Genomic DNA, 19,957 nt, shown 5'->3' on the forward strand with positions numbered 1-19,957 from the left:
TAGCTTCATTCCAGGTAAAACTTCATTCCAATTTTCTGCAAGCATCTTTGTACACCTTAAGCTGTCACCAGCATAATTTTAAAAGACAAATTAAAAAAAAAAAAGAGTCGTATTTTTAAAATTATTTTTCCTTATCAATTTTGAAGAGATTGTGATTGTTCTTCATTTGTTTTAATCGGTGACTGAAATCCTTTCCCTGCTGAACTGAATGAAAGTTTTGCTGCTGATTTCAGTGGGATGTGGAAATCCTTTATCAAATTAAAATCACTCATTGCTTTTTGACTTTGGATGACATTTCTTTCCCCTTTACATGTTGCTTAGGGTGGAGGCTGACAATGACTCCTCAGTTTCACTTTTGATTCTGGACAACTTCACACATACTCACGCAATAAGGCCCCTTTAGGGTTACAAACATTTTGGAGGAATTAAAAAAAATGCAAGGAAATATTTATGCTTCGTTTAGAAAGCCATGGGAACTCATATTTTTAAAATTTAATCTAAATTTCACGTAAAAATTGACATCAGTTACCTCTTTGAAAAAAATCCCTTTCTGGAGTAAAAATGTCCTTATTGGTCCAGTTATTTTCTCCATGATAAATAATTCTGTCTTGTCTCACCCAAACTACTGGAAAGCCAAGAAAAATCAAAGAAACCTAAATAGTATTAATCCAAAGTTCTTATAATTGTTTCTTTCCACACACAAACACATATTCTTGCGCACACATGCTCACATACTCTCTGTAACTTACAGGTGAGTGCTTAGGCCAAAATTCAGTGCATTTTTTGCAAAGGTCTTTTTAAACCGCACCATTTCATTTCAGCAGGGTAATGCAATACAATTTGTTCTCATATTGAGCAAGTGAAAGACTAATGGGGCACATAGGTCACTGGAGGTGTACAGTATAGTGTAGTACACCCTGAAGTCCTAGGCAATCTCTCCAGCCTGATTTTGCTTTTTGAAACCGCTTAAGTTTTCAAATCCCGATCTGAAACACTGTTTGGCAGTTTTGAAGATTGCTTATGGAGATATTTTTGAGGTCTGCAGAACGTATGTAGTAGCAATATTATGCTTGAAATTCCTACTGCTTTCATGTGACCCACATAAGTGTTCCTCATTTCTTCCTGGAGTGATTATAGGCTTGTTTTTCACGGCTCTGTTGAATTAAGCACCAAAACTGTTCGTTAATAGCATGGGGCCCTATGTTGCCCTCAGTAAACAACACAGTGGGGAGCAAAGGAGTACAAATACCAGATTAATGAAGCCAGAATATGCATGCCAAGGGAAAAAAGAGTGGTCATGCCAACTTCCATGACAAGATCAGCAATAGAAACTCCATTGGACAATGATCAGTGGCAAATATGATGCAAATATGACCATGATTATGAAGAAATTTTTCACAATGAGGGTGGTGAAAACCTGGAACAGGTTGCCCAGAGAGGTAGTAGACACCCAATCCCTGGAAATTCAATGTCAGGTTGGACGGGGCTCTGAGCAACCTGATCTAGTTGAAGCTGTCCCTGCTCACTGCAGGGGGGGTTGGACTAGATGACCCTAAAAGGTCCTTTCTGACCCAAACTATTCTATGATTCTGTGATGAAGAATTAAATTCCCAGAGGATCACTGACTTCTTATGGTATGACCTTCCCTAGCAAGACCCAAACCAACACAGCTAAACCTTTTTCCTCCTCGTCACTGACATTCCTACTAGGCAACACGAATCAACAGCAGCACCAGTTCTGATACCAGTGCTGGGAATGGCTTTGATGATGTTTTTTATGGGGCATGCTTTTGAGCAAGAACATCTGAGGTTTAGGAAAAACAGGATGACCAGGTTATGCAGGACCTCTTTTGTAAAGTTTTCCCTTTTCTTTCCAAAGAAACATGGAATTTCTGCCTTTGAAAGCCTAGAGAATCTTAATCCAAGTAAGTAATTTCCATTATCAGGTGCAAGACTATTACTTATCTGTACAGTTAAAAAACAGTTTAAAAAGTTAAAATAATCTTAGGAGTTATTTGATTTTGGTTTATTTGGTAGATTTTGGTCTGTATTTATTTTTAAATGCATAATCTAATATTGTAAATCAGATTATTATTAATAATAATAATGAGAAAACATAATATTTCTAAACAAAATATGCATGTCTTTGTACAATTTTTTTCTACATTCCAGTAAGATTTTTTCCCAGTATCTGTTTAATTTTTTCTGTCTTATGCTAGAATAAAAGGAGTACAGAACAGCCGCATGTCATTAAGTAAAATGTCAAGGGCTTTCTGAGAGAGTGAAGATTTAGGCTTTTTTCATTATAGCTAAATCATTAAAGTTTACTGCTTAAATGTCTAATCTAAATCATTAAATAACTCACTTTGAAACCTTGTGTGTATTATTTCAAAGGTTTTGCTGTCTTCAGTATAGACTCATGGAGATGGGCCCATATTTCTCAAAAACCCTTGGTTTTATGCTGTATATACAAAACCTTGTTAAAGCTACCTAGACCAATTCTTCTAATAAACTAGGTTAAAACCTAATACATTGTATTATGATATTTCTGACAGAAATATTTTGCTTACTTCTTTTTATTCTCCCTTGGTTTAAAATTTATCCGAAAAAGTATTTTCATCCACATATCATGTCAGTATTATTTAAAAAGTTCTAAATTGTGATAAAATTTCAAAATTCTGCATTTTTTAAAGGTTTTGTTGTATCTTGAATCACTGTCTTTCACTAGAATGATTTTTTTTAAAGGATAATTGATTTTATAGTACAAAAGAAAAAAGGGTTTTTATAGAACAATCTGTGTAAAAAAGAGAAGGCAGACATTGACAGACTGTACAGAGGCAGATTGATTTGTACAAGATTTATATACTTCTATACAGCAAGGGAGCTTTGTCAAAATTTGTATTTGCTTTAGTAATTTAGATACTCTTGGTTATATCCCCTAATGTTATATTCATGAACTGAGGTATACACTAGAAATCCTTCTTAAGATAGTCAGTCAGTGTACATTATATACAGCAACAAAGATAGATGCAGATTTCTATTTCAATGCCAATTTAGCCTCTCAGGTGTTTTGGAGGAAGTTAAATGTATTTCACAACAACTCACTTTCCTGCATTCTGCAAAATCTGTAATTAGAGGATTCAAACAGTGATCTAGATAAAATATTTTTTCTTCCTCAGAAATCCTCTGAAGACATTACACAGATTTAATATATTTTTTTTTTTTACCTCATTTCATATCACAAATACCAGCAAGATAGCAAAGAGCAGCCAGTATAGTTCGGTCAAAGGAGGGGGATATTTCAGAGTCCATCATGATCTATTAACAGATCAGAACGGTTATGTTGATAACTCTTCCACGATAAATGCCCTCCCACTCAAAGATACAAGCACAGATTTCTAGGACAATATAATCTGGAAAATCATACTCAGATACAATGCTGTTCAGAAGGTTTTTGTGAAACAGTGCTCTTCATACTGCCTGCTTGAGATTATGTGTAATATGCATCAGGATGTTTTCCACCTAGAGAAGGATTTTGATAAAGGCTTCTGAAAAAGGTGCTATGGTCTTGTGAGAAAGTAAAGACATGCTATTCTGGAACAATTAATATGAAGCCTTACTAATAACTAAGTAAGCCTCTGAGCTTAGTTTTGACATTTCTTGTCTAACTGCAGCATCTTTCTGAGAGATTACCCTGCCACATCAGAGAGCATGGCATGGGAGGACTATCAGAAAGGAGAATCCTTCTCAGGTGAATGGGGAAATGGAGGAAGCTAAAACCTATGTGAGCTGAGCAAAAGACCTGAGAGAGTGATTCACAGAGAATCTATGAGCACTGCAGAGCAGTTTAGGATGTCAGTGGATGACAAAATGCAAGAAAATTAGAATTAAAAGAAGTGGAGAAGACTACAGTCAAGGAATAAGCATGTTAAAGTCAAAATTCAGATAGCCATGGAGAATAGAACTGTTGAAATTATAGACAGCACCACTGTTCTCCCTAGAGGGCAAGCATCAGTGTCAGCCAAAATGAAAGTGCTGCTCTCAAGTCCTTGTGAAATCTCCAGAAAAAGATAAGATAAAGAATTTAAAATGAGTTATTTTACTTCATGGTTTGCAAAACAAGGTTTCCAAGCTTGGAACACAAGTAGGAGTTATGTATCAATGTCTTTCTCTTCAAAAATTCCCTTTCCCTCTTTCTCTTGTTTATTCTTACAGGATCTTTTGTTTTGTTTTGTTATGCTCTTCTGCTGATGACCTGAAACTTCAAACTCTTCATTGAACTTTGAGTGTAAGATCTCAAGAGAGCAGCACTTTTTGAAAAGAGCCAAACCACCATCCAATAGGAGAGCAATGATCTGTTCTTTCCCTTCTGACCAAATGAGTACAAAGCATTTTGCTTTCTGACCAGGAGATATCTGAAAAGTTCAATTCACATGCACACACTTCAATGGAATTTATTGCATACCACTAGAATATAGCGTACAAATTGGGATTGTCTTACATAATCAACCCTTTTACAAATGATTTACTGTGGAGGTGAAGGAAGAGAAAATTACAATGACAAGGAGAGAAAGGTTGAGATTTAATACACAATAACGATATGTTGTTTTTCTAAGACCTCACGAATCCAGCAGAGCACAGTTTCTACTGGGCATTGGATACTATCCAGGAAAAGCTTTCTATATGAAAATATCAAACAATCTAAAAATGTTAGAGACATCTGGCATGTATACTGCCACTTATTTTCACCTTATCAGAAATCAAGAATGGTCCAAGATTACCTAAGAAGGCAGTAGCAAAACAGGGCAACAGTAAAAACATCTCAATCTAGAAATAGAGTAAAATCAGCCTTTACCAGCTGCATGGTTTTGTATCTAGTGACTGAATATCACTGAGTTGGAAATCCTAGAGTCTAAATAGTCTTGTTTCACAAATTTTCTGTGTGTGACAACCATTTGTACTTTTTTTCAGAGTAGGTTTGCTTCTGTCAAAGGCTGGGCCAGTCCTTCCATACTATGTAAAGTACATTTCTCAATTAACAAACGCCTGTACTTGTTCTCTATTCTGAGAACTTATTATACTACCTTCAACTATATTTATGATAAGAAGAATCTTTTGTTTCAATCTGTCCCTTCACCTGATCAGCATTATTTATTGAGGTACCAGTCATAAAGGTACGTAAACATTAAGAAGTCACAGACAGATGTCTCTTCAACTATTTCAGAGATTTAAATTTCTCTGCCTACTCCTCTTTTTCCCTTCTGACATCATGCCAAATAGTCCCATAAATTACTTTATTATCTTCCCCAGGGCTAAAATAAAGCTTCAGGCTTTAGAGTTCCTAAAGGCACTGCGGCATATTCTCATATATGGAAATCATGCAATAGCACAATATAACAGCTTCTCACAGCAGCATTTCTTCCTTCTTCATTTCCTCCAAAACCCTTGCATGAATACTATTGTATCCTAGTGACTGGCCTTGAGCCTTAAAGGGAATTTAGTTGCATGATTCTGAGCAGATAATCTGCCCCCCAATTTGTTTGCCAAATGGGTGTCTAATTTACATTCACAATTACCTCAATTGCATGCATAAATGAGCTAATGAAACACACAAATGTGTAACTGGTCATAAATAGTCATTTCCATGTGCAATTGCAGTAATTGCATGCTCCTCATAATTTTGAAAATCAAGAACTTAATGTTAATTTGATGCTAGTTCATGTTGTATAACAGTTATATTTAAAGATTAAGTTCATCACTCAACAAATGCAGCAGTCTTTTTCTATTATGTCTTTTTTCCATTATGGTTAATTGGTGGATAAGAGTGTTTAACATTGCAAGGACTTGTGTTTGCTGATAAGCAGGGTTCAAACATTTCCCTAAAATAAGCAGGACTGCAAATCTATTTATATACTACATTGTGTCACAATAACCAGAGTTTAATACTCATTTGAACAATGTGTTTATAAATAAATATTCATTTGAGGTAAAAGAGATTTTGGGGAAAGAGATAATAAATCACATAACTATTTTTATCCAAAAGTTCTGATTCACAATAATCGCATTACAGAAATATCTAACTAATTTAACTCTTTGTTTTAGTCATAGGTTCTGACAAAATCCACCTCTCATTTTCTGTTTCCAAATGCAGGCAAATCTTGTAGTTCTTGTTACTTATTCTGCTGCCACCCCATCTGTTTTTCTCTTAGATTGCAATTGCTTTCTTGATAACATAGAACTAAGATCTCTATGAGAGAGATTAACAAGTGCCGTGGTGTGACTGAATGACTCCAAAGTATTATAGGAAAACTGCTATATAACTACATTAAAAGACTCATGTGTTTTGTACTGTTAAATTGAACGGTGTAGAGACCAAGAATGTATATTGCAGTAGTAGTTTTAAGTCACCTGACACAGTCCATTTTAAAATTAAACTGCATATTTCAACCATTTTACTGATATGATTAGACTGTAAACAACATAATTCAATTGCATGGGTTATGTTTTAATCTTCTGAAGATAAGATCTGTCTTTGCATTTTTCTTTCAGTGGCTTTAACAATAGGAAGAGGGTTGATAAATGTAGAGCCAGAAATATTATGTTCATTACTGCAGCTAATACACAGAAACATTACTGAATAACAATAACTTAACGAGTAATCCAAAATATATTAAGAGGATAATGTTGATTATGTTTACAGTTACATGGCAACTTGCGGCTGAACACCATCCAAACTATTTTACAGGCTGGGCCTCAATCCTGTAATCTGTTTCGCCCGGGAAATCCCCTGAGCCATCTGTGGGACTACTGTAAGGAATATATAGGTCTTGTCATGCAAATATTATTGTACCATTCATGTCCCAGGCCTAATCGTTTGATCAGTTTAGTAATAGAGGTTATGTTTATAAACAAAATCCATTAGAAAAAAGAGTCAAGTTAATGAGTAGAAACCAGTAAAGGACAAAAAACTCAAACTTGCCTTCAACAGCAGCTGGTTTCTTTCTTGGACTATGTTCTAGAAGAAGACGAGGTGGTACCATTTCCTTATGTCCTGCACATGAGTATACAGGTTAAGAAGCATCAAAAATGTATTCACTAGCCAGCTGAGCAGATTCACTGGGAGGCTGAGCTCCCTTCAGAATGTTCATGTTTAAAATATTACAATGTGCATAAAAGCTATTATCTTCCAGACACCATAGGAAGGAAATGTATTTCTCAACAAATAAAGTAATTCATTTTTAAGAGACACATATTAAATCAATGAAGTCCAAGTGACTCAAGCCCATGCTGAAATGCTTACAGTGTTATTTTTCTTCATTAGACTAAAAAACTATGAAGAATAATACTATGACAATAAGGTTATTTATTCATGATACATTTTCTACAGTAAAAGCTTATTTGCTTCTGTCAAACAAATGATCTTCAGTTGTTCCCTCAAGTCCACTTATTATGAACTTCTTGAAACAGCAGTAAAAATTATTATGTTTCTCATCCCTCAGGATTATTCCTAATTAGCCAATACCAACCAGGTCATTCACTGTAAACACTGATGAAGTTCTGATTCCAGCTGCTGACTGAAAGACCTTTACTCTCTCAGAGTATTGAACTGTACTCTCTCATGGTATTGGACTGGGACCTTCTGTACTGTCTTAGACTACCTGCAGATACCATGCTTTATCCAAAATATTTTTCACTTCATTTCCCCAGAGATTGACAAACAGATCTATTGCACCCTTCTATTACTTATACTTCTTTTCCGGTTCATAACACCTGTTTGCAGTCTCCTTATTTCCTTTTAATTTCTTTCTATGACATTTATGTTCAGTAGTTATCATGTCATTGACATTTGGAAAGCACAATTTGTTCTGTCCTGTGAAATAGAATTAATTAGTTAAATATAATACCTATACAGTCATATGCACCAGCCTGCATTCACTGCACCAAAGTCCACATGCAATCAGGCTGTTAAATCTCAGCTCCAGCTCCACATCAGAAACTCAAAGCCATGCCTCATGCTTGGTGATAGACTCAGAAGAGAAATTAAGATCTTAATGAACCTTGGAAACTGCAGGATCATACTTACCCTCTCATTTTACAAAGGTATGTATACTCATGGGGAATGCATGAGAAAAACATCATCTTGAAGACAACAGTGGGATTTGAGCACCATGATCTTAATGTTATCATCAGCATATGTAGAATCGCAGGCAAGTAATTTGCAAGCATGTAGTTTAGTTCATCTGGTATTTTGTATGAAATATCACACACAGAGCTGCTCAAACTTGACTCACATGCCTGAGCCATTGACAAAATGTCGATACATTGACAAAATCAGTGCACTGAAGGTGCTGTGCAACAAATTGTAAGAATCTTAGGTTTTACACATATTTCCTATCCTGGCAATAATCACAACTGTATATTTGCCAATCTCATCACAGAATGACTGTAGCCTTAAAAAGAACAGTAGACAAACTTCAGGAATCCAGATGTCTAGCCAAGATTTTTAAAATACTTTACTTCTTGGAAAAATCTTGAAATTGTAAACAGAGCTAATGAGATGCTGAACACTATTTGTTTCCAACCAGAATAGTGAAGTTGTATCCATAACCTCTGTCAACATACAGAAACTTCATTAATTGAATTCCTAGTTCAGAATGAAAACAAAAGCAGTATAAAAATTAATGAAGAACAGGTAAGTAACCTTATTTTTTCTGTTAGTTTTGACTAAAGTCCTAAACTATAGTTGTGTTTTTTTCTTTTCTTTGTTTTTACCTAAACTAGATCACCTATCCCTCAATGGAAAAAGTGATCAATTTTACAATTTGGACTAATTGCTTTGTGTGAAATATGATAAAGGGCAATGCCTCAGAATGTTGAGTGGATCAGTAATGAAGAAGGACAGTCAATAATTTGGACTGCAGTGTGGTATCTGTTGTGTGGGGCAATGATCTAACACCTTTAGGTCAAAGTATAGGCTGGTCCCATTATCCTCCTGTTCTTTGCTGTAGTAGCAGTTTTCTAACGATAGCACCAGTGTTAGTATAATGCCAGTGCAATACCACTTATTGCTAATGACTTCTCAAGTTCTATTTTGTATTGTTGCACGTTTTAAGCAAATAATTTATTTCATGCAAATTGACCACATGATCCAATATGAGAGTGTTTTAAGCACCAAAAGCTTAATCTTCACAGAGCAAAAACTTTCCCTTAGGCCAGAATGTTTGTTCTGAGCAGGTTCCCATCCACTTTGATAAAAAGCTTCTTTAATGTTTCCCTGTGTTATTAAATGCCCCTCTATTCACTTTGATGGGAATGCAAAGGACAGTAGCTGAATAAATGTTTTATCCGTTCTTTTGATGAAATATGTTAAAGGGGATATCCTAAGTCAAATTTCTTTTCTCTTCCTTTTTCTTTCCTCTGTAAGTTATAAAGCACAAATGGTTTTCTGCAGTACAGAGTATTCAGAAATGAGAAACCGGCCTCAGCAGATCAGACCATTAGGATTAACGGTGTCTACTATCTTGACTCCAGAAGTGGTCAGTTGGACACATATCCATGACGTAAATGAAAGGAAGGCAGGATATTTTTAATGATTCCAGTGGACAATTAGATTAGTCCATGAATCATGAGAAGTCATTATCCAGATTAACACTATTATTATTGGACATATAGTTATCTCATTACTTTAAAGATGCAGCCACACAAGAGCACTGAAATTTAGTGTCTGCATATTTATTTGCTTTTCATTTCAAATGTAGACTTTATTTTTCTACTCTGAGGTAAGCCGGAAAGTTTCATTTGGTTTGATTTTTTTTTTTTTTTAATCAGGTTTTTATTTCTTCAAAAGCCGTAATTGCAAATACAAAAATATGCATACATTTCTATGCTTAATCTGTCCATACAGTTGTGCTACAGATACCTCCTTCATATATGATACTGTAAACAGCTATCTGACAACTAATTACAGCTGATGGAAACTGAAATAGTGAAATGTTTTGACTTTAAGCTCATAGGAACGGGCACACCAGGAGAAAAAGTGTCATGTTAAGACATGAGTAGCTTCATCCACTGCCGGAAAGGAAAGAAATATGCTGCAAAGATGAGTAGAAGCTTTAAGATACTAGATGGTAACATGAATACTTAATTGAAAATAAGCTACAGTCCTCAAGCTCTGTGAAACTTCTGTCATTGGTATTTATTAAATCACTTGAGATGTCATGAAGAAATTCATTCTGACTTGGTTTATGAATATTTTAGATTTTATATTACATGATAAGGAATACAAGACAAACTTTAATTACCTTACTTTTCTCAAGCTAGGCAGTGTCTTTCTACGTGTCAAAAATGTCATGTCCAAGCACTGAGGATAAATTGATTTCTTATGATAACAGCAAATCCTGTGGGTTTTCTTTCTTCCCTGATCTGCCCAGTTCAATTTCTCTGCAGTGACCTTAATTGACATGAACTCTTTAAATTTATCTTTCTAATCCAAAGATCATGGAATAAAGGAAAACACTTCTAAAATTATTCTAAAATTATTGTTATTCTAAAACAGCTAAGCGTTTTTACACAGCTGAATATTCCAATTGGATATGGGCATAAATAATGCCAAGACAGAAAGCAATATGTGGGAACACCGTTCCTACGACGGTGCACTTCCTCATATCCATATACTGGTTGTCTGAACTGTGGTGTTCCAACAGTCCAATAGCACCAACACTCCGTTAAAGTCTTTTTCAAACAGCACAGCAAAGTGTCTTCATATAAATACCATTCTTCCCAGATGTGACATCTTTCCCTAACGGTAGTAGAAATAATTGAAATAAAGTAAGTGTGCTCCTTGCAGAGTCACTTGTTATGAAAAGTAAATTCAAATCAAATCTTTCATGAAGCTTGGAACAAGGCATGGATCATCAGAATGAGGTAAGACTGCCAAATACGCTTTTAGAGGATTGAAATCTCGATGGAGTCCCACTGTTCTGCCCAGGCTTCTAGTTTTGGTATGTAAGTTGCTTGAAGTTAAAGATGAGCCTCGCCCTTGTTCTAAGTCATTACTCTTCAGACATTCGACTGTCACTATTCTGAGGAATGGTTTCTCTGCTTAGTACGTGTGCATGAAAAACTATGAGAAAACTGTTTTTTCATTAAGAAAGAATAGCTGAGGATCAAGAGGTAAGATTGTGTAACTGCTCTGAATAATGCAAATGCTCATTTTGGGCAAGGGATGAACTGAAAAACAGGTGCCCCAAATAGGTAATCTTTCTAAGGAACATGTCATAACACAATAGTTTTATGTACACTACTAAATTAAACGGGGCTTTGGAATGTTCCTGAGCTCTGGAATTCAGACATACGTATCCGGCAACATTTTTTCAAATAGCCTCTGACAGTTTTAACCTCTGCCAAGTAGCAATGTTTCAAACGATTCTTTGGCTCAGTTCAGGAGTCAGCAAGGGCCAGCGACCACTCCCAACAGGCAGCCAGGATGCAGCCGGCCCATTCTGACCATGAGGAAGTGTAATGGATGTGGATCACTCTATGACAGAAGGAATCACATTCAGAGGAGAGTTGAGTTCAGTTAGATTTACTAGTCTAGATGTAGCCCACAAAGTGATAAAAGTGATATCAAAATCATGTCAAATGGAGAAAACCAGCTTAAACAGGGTCTTAACAACCTATTTTGAAGTCAGTTTTTGACAGTGACAGATGAAATTAATGGATGATAAAATGAAGCTTTTAAGGAGGTGTATCCTAGTAGCCAACGTATATTCCAGTTTTTCAATTACACTCAGGATCTGGCTCTTTATTAAATGGATATTTGCCCAACATACAGTGAAACGCCCATTTTGCATGAGGCTGATACTACCTAAGGAAACTGCTATAGTATATGCAGTGATTACCAGAAGCAGTACAATTCTATAAATTTTTGTATTCTGTTACACTGGCTACCAGTCAGTTACTATTATGATGCATAAGAAAAGAAGAAAAGGAGAGATTACATGGATAATGCTAAATCTGTCTATAGGTTCACTTGGATTTAAAATACATTAAAAATATCACAGATCATATTGGAGCTCTATATAGTGTCTAACTTATGTGTAGAGCATGTTATTGAGACATACTCCTCCCTCAACATGCAGATAACAAAACCAAGCCTATTATAAATAACCTAACAGCCCTGGGATGCCATCCATCTATTAAGATTGAAGCAAGGTCCAGTAGGTTAACAGTGAAGGTGTAGGAAGGACGGATGCAGACTAATAATCTAAATGCTCTTTTGAATGGAGTAGGGGGTAGGATTAAACTTCCCTTCTCAAGGCACCAAGCAAAAAGTAACAGCAACTCGATAGTCTTCTATTTTTAATACATAGCAATTTTAGTTCATCCTTCGCTTTTGATAATGCATTCTTGTATATATATTTATATACATTTATGCCTATACAATATATACTTCATACATGTGCATGCATGAGCATGTGTGTACATATGTATGCACATATATGTACAAATACATATAGATATTTATATAGTGATGTTTGTGAACAGAAAATGTTTTTTCTAGCCCTATTTGATTCGGTAACTCAATAGGTGTTAGATACCATTGGCGCAGATTCCTGGAGGTGGTGTGAACATCTGTTAGTTGGTACGTTTTCACTCAGCCACCAAACACAATTAAAGTCACAGCTTGGAATTTGTTTGATATTTTTTTCTCTTCCTGTGGGTTTGTATCTCACACAATGCAAGTGTACATAACAAATGTACAAATTAGGCAGGCAAGAGAGGCATGGGTAGAGCTACGTGTGGTGTTTGGGGTTTTTTTCTGTTTTAAGCCACAGCCGATGCTATTGGTTCCAACCAGAAATGTTTGCAACATATCTTAGCTGCACAACAGAGCTGCGGAGTTAAATCCACTTACAACAATATATCTGTTGAGAATTCTTTTCCAGAGATTTTTACCACACTCCAAAATCCCTCTTTAGCTCAATCTATATTTTGTCAAAGCTATTCTAATGTTTGTGTTCAGGAGACTGAAGTCACTAAGGAGTCAAAAGTTAAGTTTTAACAGTTTTGTCATTACACATTAAGAAAGAAATCACACAGCATTCCCTGACTTTAAAAGAAAATTGAATTGAGAAAATTTAAAACTGAATTGAATTGTCTCCACTTCCATTATTTATCACATGCATTTAACGGGTAAAAATAATCCTATAACTTATGTTTAGAAACATTGAAAGACAGATCTCAAAGAACTAAGTCCTAGGACAGTGAAAATGTTGGGTTATTGTGTGGAAATGATGGGTTATTATAGTTATTGCTACATACTGGAGTGCAAAAGGACTGTAAAAGCAGTTTATAAAATGAAAAGACACATTCAGCCTTCCTCTTTCTCCCCAAATAACCTTTAATAAATTGGTATCATATACAGTGATCCCTAGCATAATTAACATGAATATCAAGAGTTAGTATAGATGCATACTTTTCACAATGTGAAGTATCCACAGGAAAATAATTAAAACAGAGAAAAGAAAACACTGCAATTAAATACTTGCTGCTAACAATTAAACAGAATGGAAGGGACCGAAAAACTGTTATGATGAAGTGCCACAGACACTGACTATGCCATGGGATCACTGCTCAGTAATTTATGAGTTATTTGTATTTGGTTTATCTGTACACAGCATCATTTCAACTGTCATTAGTCCAACTAATCTCAGAAACATTCAGTCCTAAAGTCAGAAAAGCTATCTAGACATTACTTCAAGAATGATAAAATTTTATATAGTCTTCAAGAAAGAGTGTATTTGCCAGGTCTTGCTAAACAAAAACAGCCTAGCATTGATAAAAGCAAATTATGGATACTGTAATATCTCACAACAATTAGAGATATTTGTAGATAAGGGATCTTTTAATATAGAAATCACTGTAAGTCCAACTGAATCTGAACAGCTGTGACCACAAGCCAAGAAGTTTTTCACCTCTCTGAATCTTTTTGCCAGAAGGAGAGAAACAAGAAGTTAATGATTATGTTATTGGTCTTGTCTATACTTGACAATCACCTAAGAGTCAAACTATAACCATTTTTCAGAAGTTAGAATTTCAATAATGCAGTTTGAAGTTAGAGGGAAAAGAACTGAGAGATTTTATTAGATCAAATACCAGAAGTAGGGACAAAAAGTACAGAGGTGTTGGCTAGGAACTCCTGTTCCTCACTCCCACTGAAACCAATGAGAGCTAAATATTAGGTAGGTGTTAAGTATCTAATACCTTTGAAGGTTAGGCTCTGTGTAATTAAGAAACTCAGTGAGCTTCCTCTTTCTTCTAAAAATGTCATGGTGGTAATATTTTTTTGGAAATTACAAGATTATGACATCATGATAGTAAAAAAAAAATACTGAAATTTTGGAGGCTATTTCATATTTATTTTTCAATAAATATTGAAATTGAAATCAGGCTAAAATTTATACCCTTTAAAATATATGGTGGTATTAGGTTTGATGCAATACTCCTCAGCAGCTGAGGCTTCTACAGCAAGACAGAATATATGGCCTGAACTGTTTCAGGCTGAACCAGTTTCAACTAAAGCTGCTGGTTTTCTGTAAAGGGTAGGAAGAATTAAGAGAAATTCTGGAACAAAAAAAACCCCTGTAATAGTGGAGATAATGATTACTTTAAACCAACCACATTTTGGTAATTTCTGATTCTTCTTTCCCTTTTCTTTTCCAGGGAAAGTTCCTCTTTCCTATAAAGACGTTATTTTTAGGGCAAAGAGTCCTGTGATTCACTGTCATGAGTTCCAACCCTTGTGCTCAAGGCCTTCTCTACAATTTTTGTGAAACTGACTTAACTTATCATGCCTTTTTATTCCACCTATGAAAGGATATAACACAAATTTTCTAAAATAAATTATTAAATGTTGTAAACATACAGCAACTAAAAATTCCAAAGCTTAAATTCTATGAAAGCAGAAGCTGTAAAGACTGGGGCTTTGTTCTGATGGTAAAATTATTTAGGCTTCTTTTGTTTGGCACATTTGGATATGGAGTTCTCTCAGTATTTATCCAAGAAAATATTTCCCTTTACATTTTTTCATTTTCCCCTTCTCTCACTCCCAAAATTCTATAGCAGTGCTATTATTGCTATTCGTATTTTTCAGAGTGGCACTGCTGCTTTCTTGGCTGAGCCAAGAGCTGTTCCTGATAATACAATTTGAAATCTTATAGAAAACTTGTCATTTCAAATCTTCATTTGGGCGAAATCCTTGATTGCGCACTTTTAGCATACTTCCTGAATGTATGTAGGCACTTTCACAAACAGACATTTAAAAGTTAACTATTAGAAAGTTAAATGTAGATAAGTGACCCAAGGGATCCATTTATAGTCAATGGAGAGAAATTGGTACCTTCAAAGGGTGATTCATCTTTTCTATCCTAGGCATCTTTTTTAGGATGAAATTGTCCTCTGGAGGCCTCCATTTCATACCATTGGCTATAAAGACAGCTAAAGGTTAAAGTTTGGCAATTAACTTTTGGGTATCTAAGTGAGGTGGAATGAATTGCAAACATCTCATTTTGCAGTTCTACATAAAGATGACACTACATGCCACCAAAATATCCAAGAGCCTTGCGTGATTTTTCACACTGTCACTATTGCCTAGTAACACAGTGCTCCCCAACTCCCCAGCAATTATATGAATAAGTATCACATAGTGAGAAAGGATTTATTGTCAAGCTTAACTAAAAAAAAAGAGAAAAACATTGTTTAGGTTTAATGTGTGTGGGTATCAAATGCCTTTTGAACTCTATGTGCTCTTTAGTCTCAGATAATACTGAGTGTATTGAAGGACAAAGTGAAACAAGAGGAAGGAAAGGGAAGTACCAGAGAGAAGAATAGCATTTCCTGATGAAGAAAATATAAGTTAGTCTTGACTCATTCTAGGTATATGTCAGCAAGTTACATGTATTTTTTGACAAAACAGATAACATGCAGAAAGAAAGTGAATGGCAAAAAAAAGCGCCTGAACAGAAAATGGTGAAAGGAATGGACCTGTCACAATTTACTGTCACAGTGGCTGTGTACTAGATGCAGAAGGAAGTGGACATAAGAAAGGCAGGGAGAGCACATGCTGCTGAGGCCACAGCAGGACTCTCTTCTCTCCTCTGCATTGCATGTTCTCACAACAGAAGAGGTGAGGAATTATGGCTAAGCTGGAAATGTTTCATGACGGAATGTGTCTTGTCAAAGTGTTTGTAGATCCTGTCTATGCTCTTCTTATCTGTGCGGTATGGTGGCTGGGTACCGCTTCTGATGTTAAAACTGAGCTTCATCATTGTGCAACAGAGACAACAGAGAATCTATATTTGAATGAGGAGAGTAACTTTTCTCAGTCCCACAATGGAGTTACAGGTTTTGCCTTGTTAATGAAAAATTCAGAAGAAAACTGGAAGCCCTTTGGTATAGATTTTTCATTCTTGTTGTTTCAGTGTATTTAGTGTCAGGAGGTGTAAAAAGGCACATTTGCATAAATCTCAGCTATTTTCCTTTCTACTAAAGTTCAGAGACACTCATTGTGTGGTGGTTAACTTCCCTAAGACAGTTTCAGGAGTATATTTTAAAGGTAATGGATTCAGTAGCTCACCTATAGTTTTGGAAATATGTAAGTTTGAGAGATCTATAACCTGGGTTTGTACAACTATCTGAAGGATAAGATTGTGGGTTGCCATGTCTCGTCAAAGACAGATGTTTACTTGCAACCCATGTTCCTAGTTTCATGAAATGGTTGGCATTTAAGGTGTAGTTGACTGGCTTGGTTGGCTAAGAAACTCCATTACTGCCTTTATGTTTTACTAGGCATTGTCTAAGGACATTAAGCAATTGGTTAGGGTCTTCAGAGACTACTGGGTTGATAAGTGTTTAAAATACAGATTCTGTAGTGCTCAGTGTTACACCACCAAAATCTTTCTACAGGTCAAGCTTGCTCTCCAACATTAGAAAATGACAGAACCAAGAGGTACATATGGATGCATCCATGTAGATAATCCTAAACTGCTTTTGACTATACTATTTGCTAACAGGATGTTGCTGTGCAGATGTTCCAACCTCTGAAATGAATAAGTCAAGCCTTTTAGCAAGTCCCACTTTTACCTGGTTTAGGAACACCTAGAACATTTAAAAGGGAAGAACTGAAGGTGACAAATTTTTAAATGGTCAACACAAAATATCTTTCTAAGTGTTGGAAAAGGCTGAAACATTTTGCCTAAACTAATCATCTTTACTGGAAGAATAATCTGTCATGGAAAGTTTTGAACCCTACCAGCTGAAGTTTGGCAGAGCCTTACATTGTTGATTTCATTGATAGTCTTTTCTGCCAACATGTCTTATAATGCGATCCCAGCTCTATCAACAATTGTATCCCATCTCATTAAATAACTAATCCTATGCGTGTTCTGAATAGAAATACTTTCAGCAAAATCTGCAATATATGTAATCATTGTCTGGGTTCTTTTGCAATATACTGATTTTAAAAAGCTAGTAATTCTAGGCTTGAAAAAGAGTGTCCTTCTTTTGGGAATTGTGTTTTTCCCCATACTTGAAGCCATCTAAGCTTTAAGAAAGAAACATATGCTCTTACAGGCTGACATTTGGAATTTATGGTTTTTAGGTCTGAGTTGTTTCCTTGCCAACTATGCCTTAAAAATATGAATAAAACTTCTTTTGGCTTAAATAATCTTCTGCAAATGTTTTTCATATTGAATTCACTTCTGACAATGATATTGAGTACTGAAAAAGGGTTGTGTAGCTCTATAATGCTTCCATTTTTTAACCTACTTGAAATACCATCAGTATTTGTTGCAATAATTCTAATTGGAAATCAACAATGACAATGAGTCATTAAGTGTAATAATTATTTTACAAGGTCACTGCTTGTTTTTTGCCTTTTTAATATGAAACTCCATTTGTTTATTATTAGCTCCTTTTTATTTTGCATTTAACTTTCACCTTTACTTTCTAAATTGCTTACATTTCAAAACTGAAGTGTTTGAGTCTTTTGATGATCCTCCACAACACAACTAGCTTTTTTCAGACATTGTTAATGAATCTTTGGCAATGACCTTTGATTTGAAACTTGATTACTAAACTATATGAAATGGTTATATTGTGAAATAGTAGTAATAAAATATAATACAAGTATGAGAATACTTTTGTTAGTCTAGTCTCTCTGCCTTCACAGATTAGATTTGTTTGTATCCATTAAAATCAAGGATTTAGACTCATTTATACCAACAAAGGTTTTGGCTTTCTTTTGTATCACATAAGTCTGACTCCTCAGAGCGGCTTCCAGTGAACTATCGAAGAGAGAGATCTATTCCTCTCTATAGAAGAAGAATACCATGCATTCCCTGGGTAGCTGCTTCTGAGAGAAAGAAAGTAGTTTGAAATTTTTTTGGCAAAGTTACAATAAAGTGCCATAATAGTGTTGACAGATGCAGCTTTGTGCGCCAACATCTGGCTCTGTTTCACGGTGGGATGATATAAACCGGGAATAATGGATAGCTGTTTTGCCTCTGTGGGATGGTGTCAGGATTGTGTGCTGATAACACCGCCATTAAGAGATCAATGTCATTTCAGAGTTTGACCAAATAGACACAGCTTTTGGGGTGAAAGGGGAGACATAGACAAGAACCTTGTTAAAATGACATCAGCGGATGTCTTCTCATTGTTTTACATAACTGAACAGAAATGTAAAGAAAAAATATTTAGACTCCAAATGACAGCTAAAACTATTGCAAGAAACGTACATTAATAAATTAGTTAGAATTTTTTTCAATAATTAAAACTTAATTTTCAGTTTCTCATACATATATCTAAAATTACTCTGCATTACTTCTCTTCTTTCAGACTGTTTGAAAAGTATTCAGAACTCTCCCAGGAGATTGCTAGAAGAATAGATACTTCTGTCATTCAGTCAGCTCCGTTTATGTTATCAGCAGAAACAAATGTATAGACAAGTGTTTCATCATATGAATAACTTTTTTATAAACTGATGGACAATCAACTGTCAACTCTAAAGATCAATCCAGATGGGTCTTTGCAAATTTTGAGGTACAGTACTGCCCTCAGAGGGAGAAGACATGTTAGTTCTTAGGTATCTTTCCTGTTTAAAAAATAAAACTGGAAGTTTCACAAACTCTCCCTTTAGCATTTCACTAAAACAAGTATCTGGTTTGCTTGTTTTTTACTGTGAAGAAGAGGGCTATTGAGTAGATAGCATCAGAAAGCATCATAGAAAAACATAATATTTTCCAGCTTTCAAATATGAAAGCCTGTAACTTGGTCCACAGTTTTTCATGTTGAATTTCTCCAAACAAGAAGCAAATAACATGTTACTTTCGTATTTATTATGACCTGATTTTTTGTTGCACTGCATCAAGTATATTCACAGAGAGACTACACTGGTATCAAAGTTGTCCCCATGTAAATGTAATGTAACAAGGTGAAAAGTCATACCCTGTCATTGATGTATTCATAACACATCCTAGTCTTTAATCAAGTAGGAGTGTCACTTAAAAATAGTTCAAGAGCTTAAAGCATTTTGCTATCTGAACACCAGAGGGCAAGTATTTAACTCCTGTGCTACTGCCCACCCACAACAAATACAGGCATTTTTATTTTCAAAATTAGGTGCTTAATGATCTCAGGTTTTTTTGCAGTAATATACTCCATGATCTTGCAATATTGATGTACTTTTATATCAGTATCTCCATAATTCTTTTTGGATATTAAATGGCAAGTATCATACTGAAAATATCTTGGAATTCTCTTACCACATTGTGTAATAACAATACCTGCTCTTTGACTGAAAACTTCCTGAAAATGGAAGAGAAGAGACAAACCTTGGAAGAACATTGTAGATATGAGGAGCATTCAGTCTGCCACTTCTTTCCGGGACCAAGCAGACT

General features: G+C 35.3%; 1 protein-coding gene across 1 annotated transcript in view; it reads right to left on the minus strand.

The window, feature by feature from the left end:
- TRDN (triadin) overlaps positions 1-19,957 on the minus strand; it is a gene marked incomplete at both ends in the record, with an annotated part of 211,439 nt that overhangs the window by 134,316 nt on the left and 57,166 nt on the right. Inside the window, 1 exon segment of the mRNA XM_081998530.1 lies at positions 6,979-7,050. Within this exon segment, the coding sequence (XP_081854656.1) occupies positions 6,979-7,050 (72 nt within the window).

This window comes from Phaethon aethereus (assembly GCF_964289735.1).
Source record: "Phaethon aethereus genome assembly, chromosome: 3".
NCBI lineage: Eukaryota > Metazoa > Chordata > Aves > Phaethontiformes > Phaethontidae > Phaethon > Phaethon aethereus.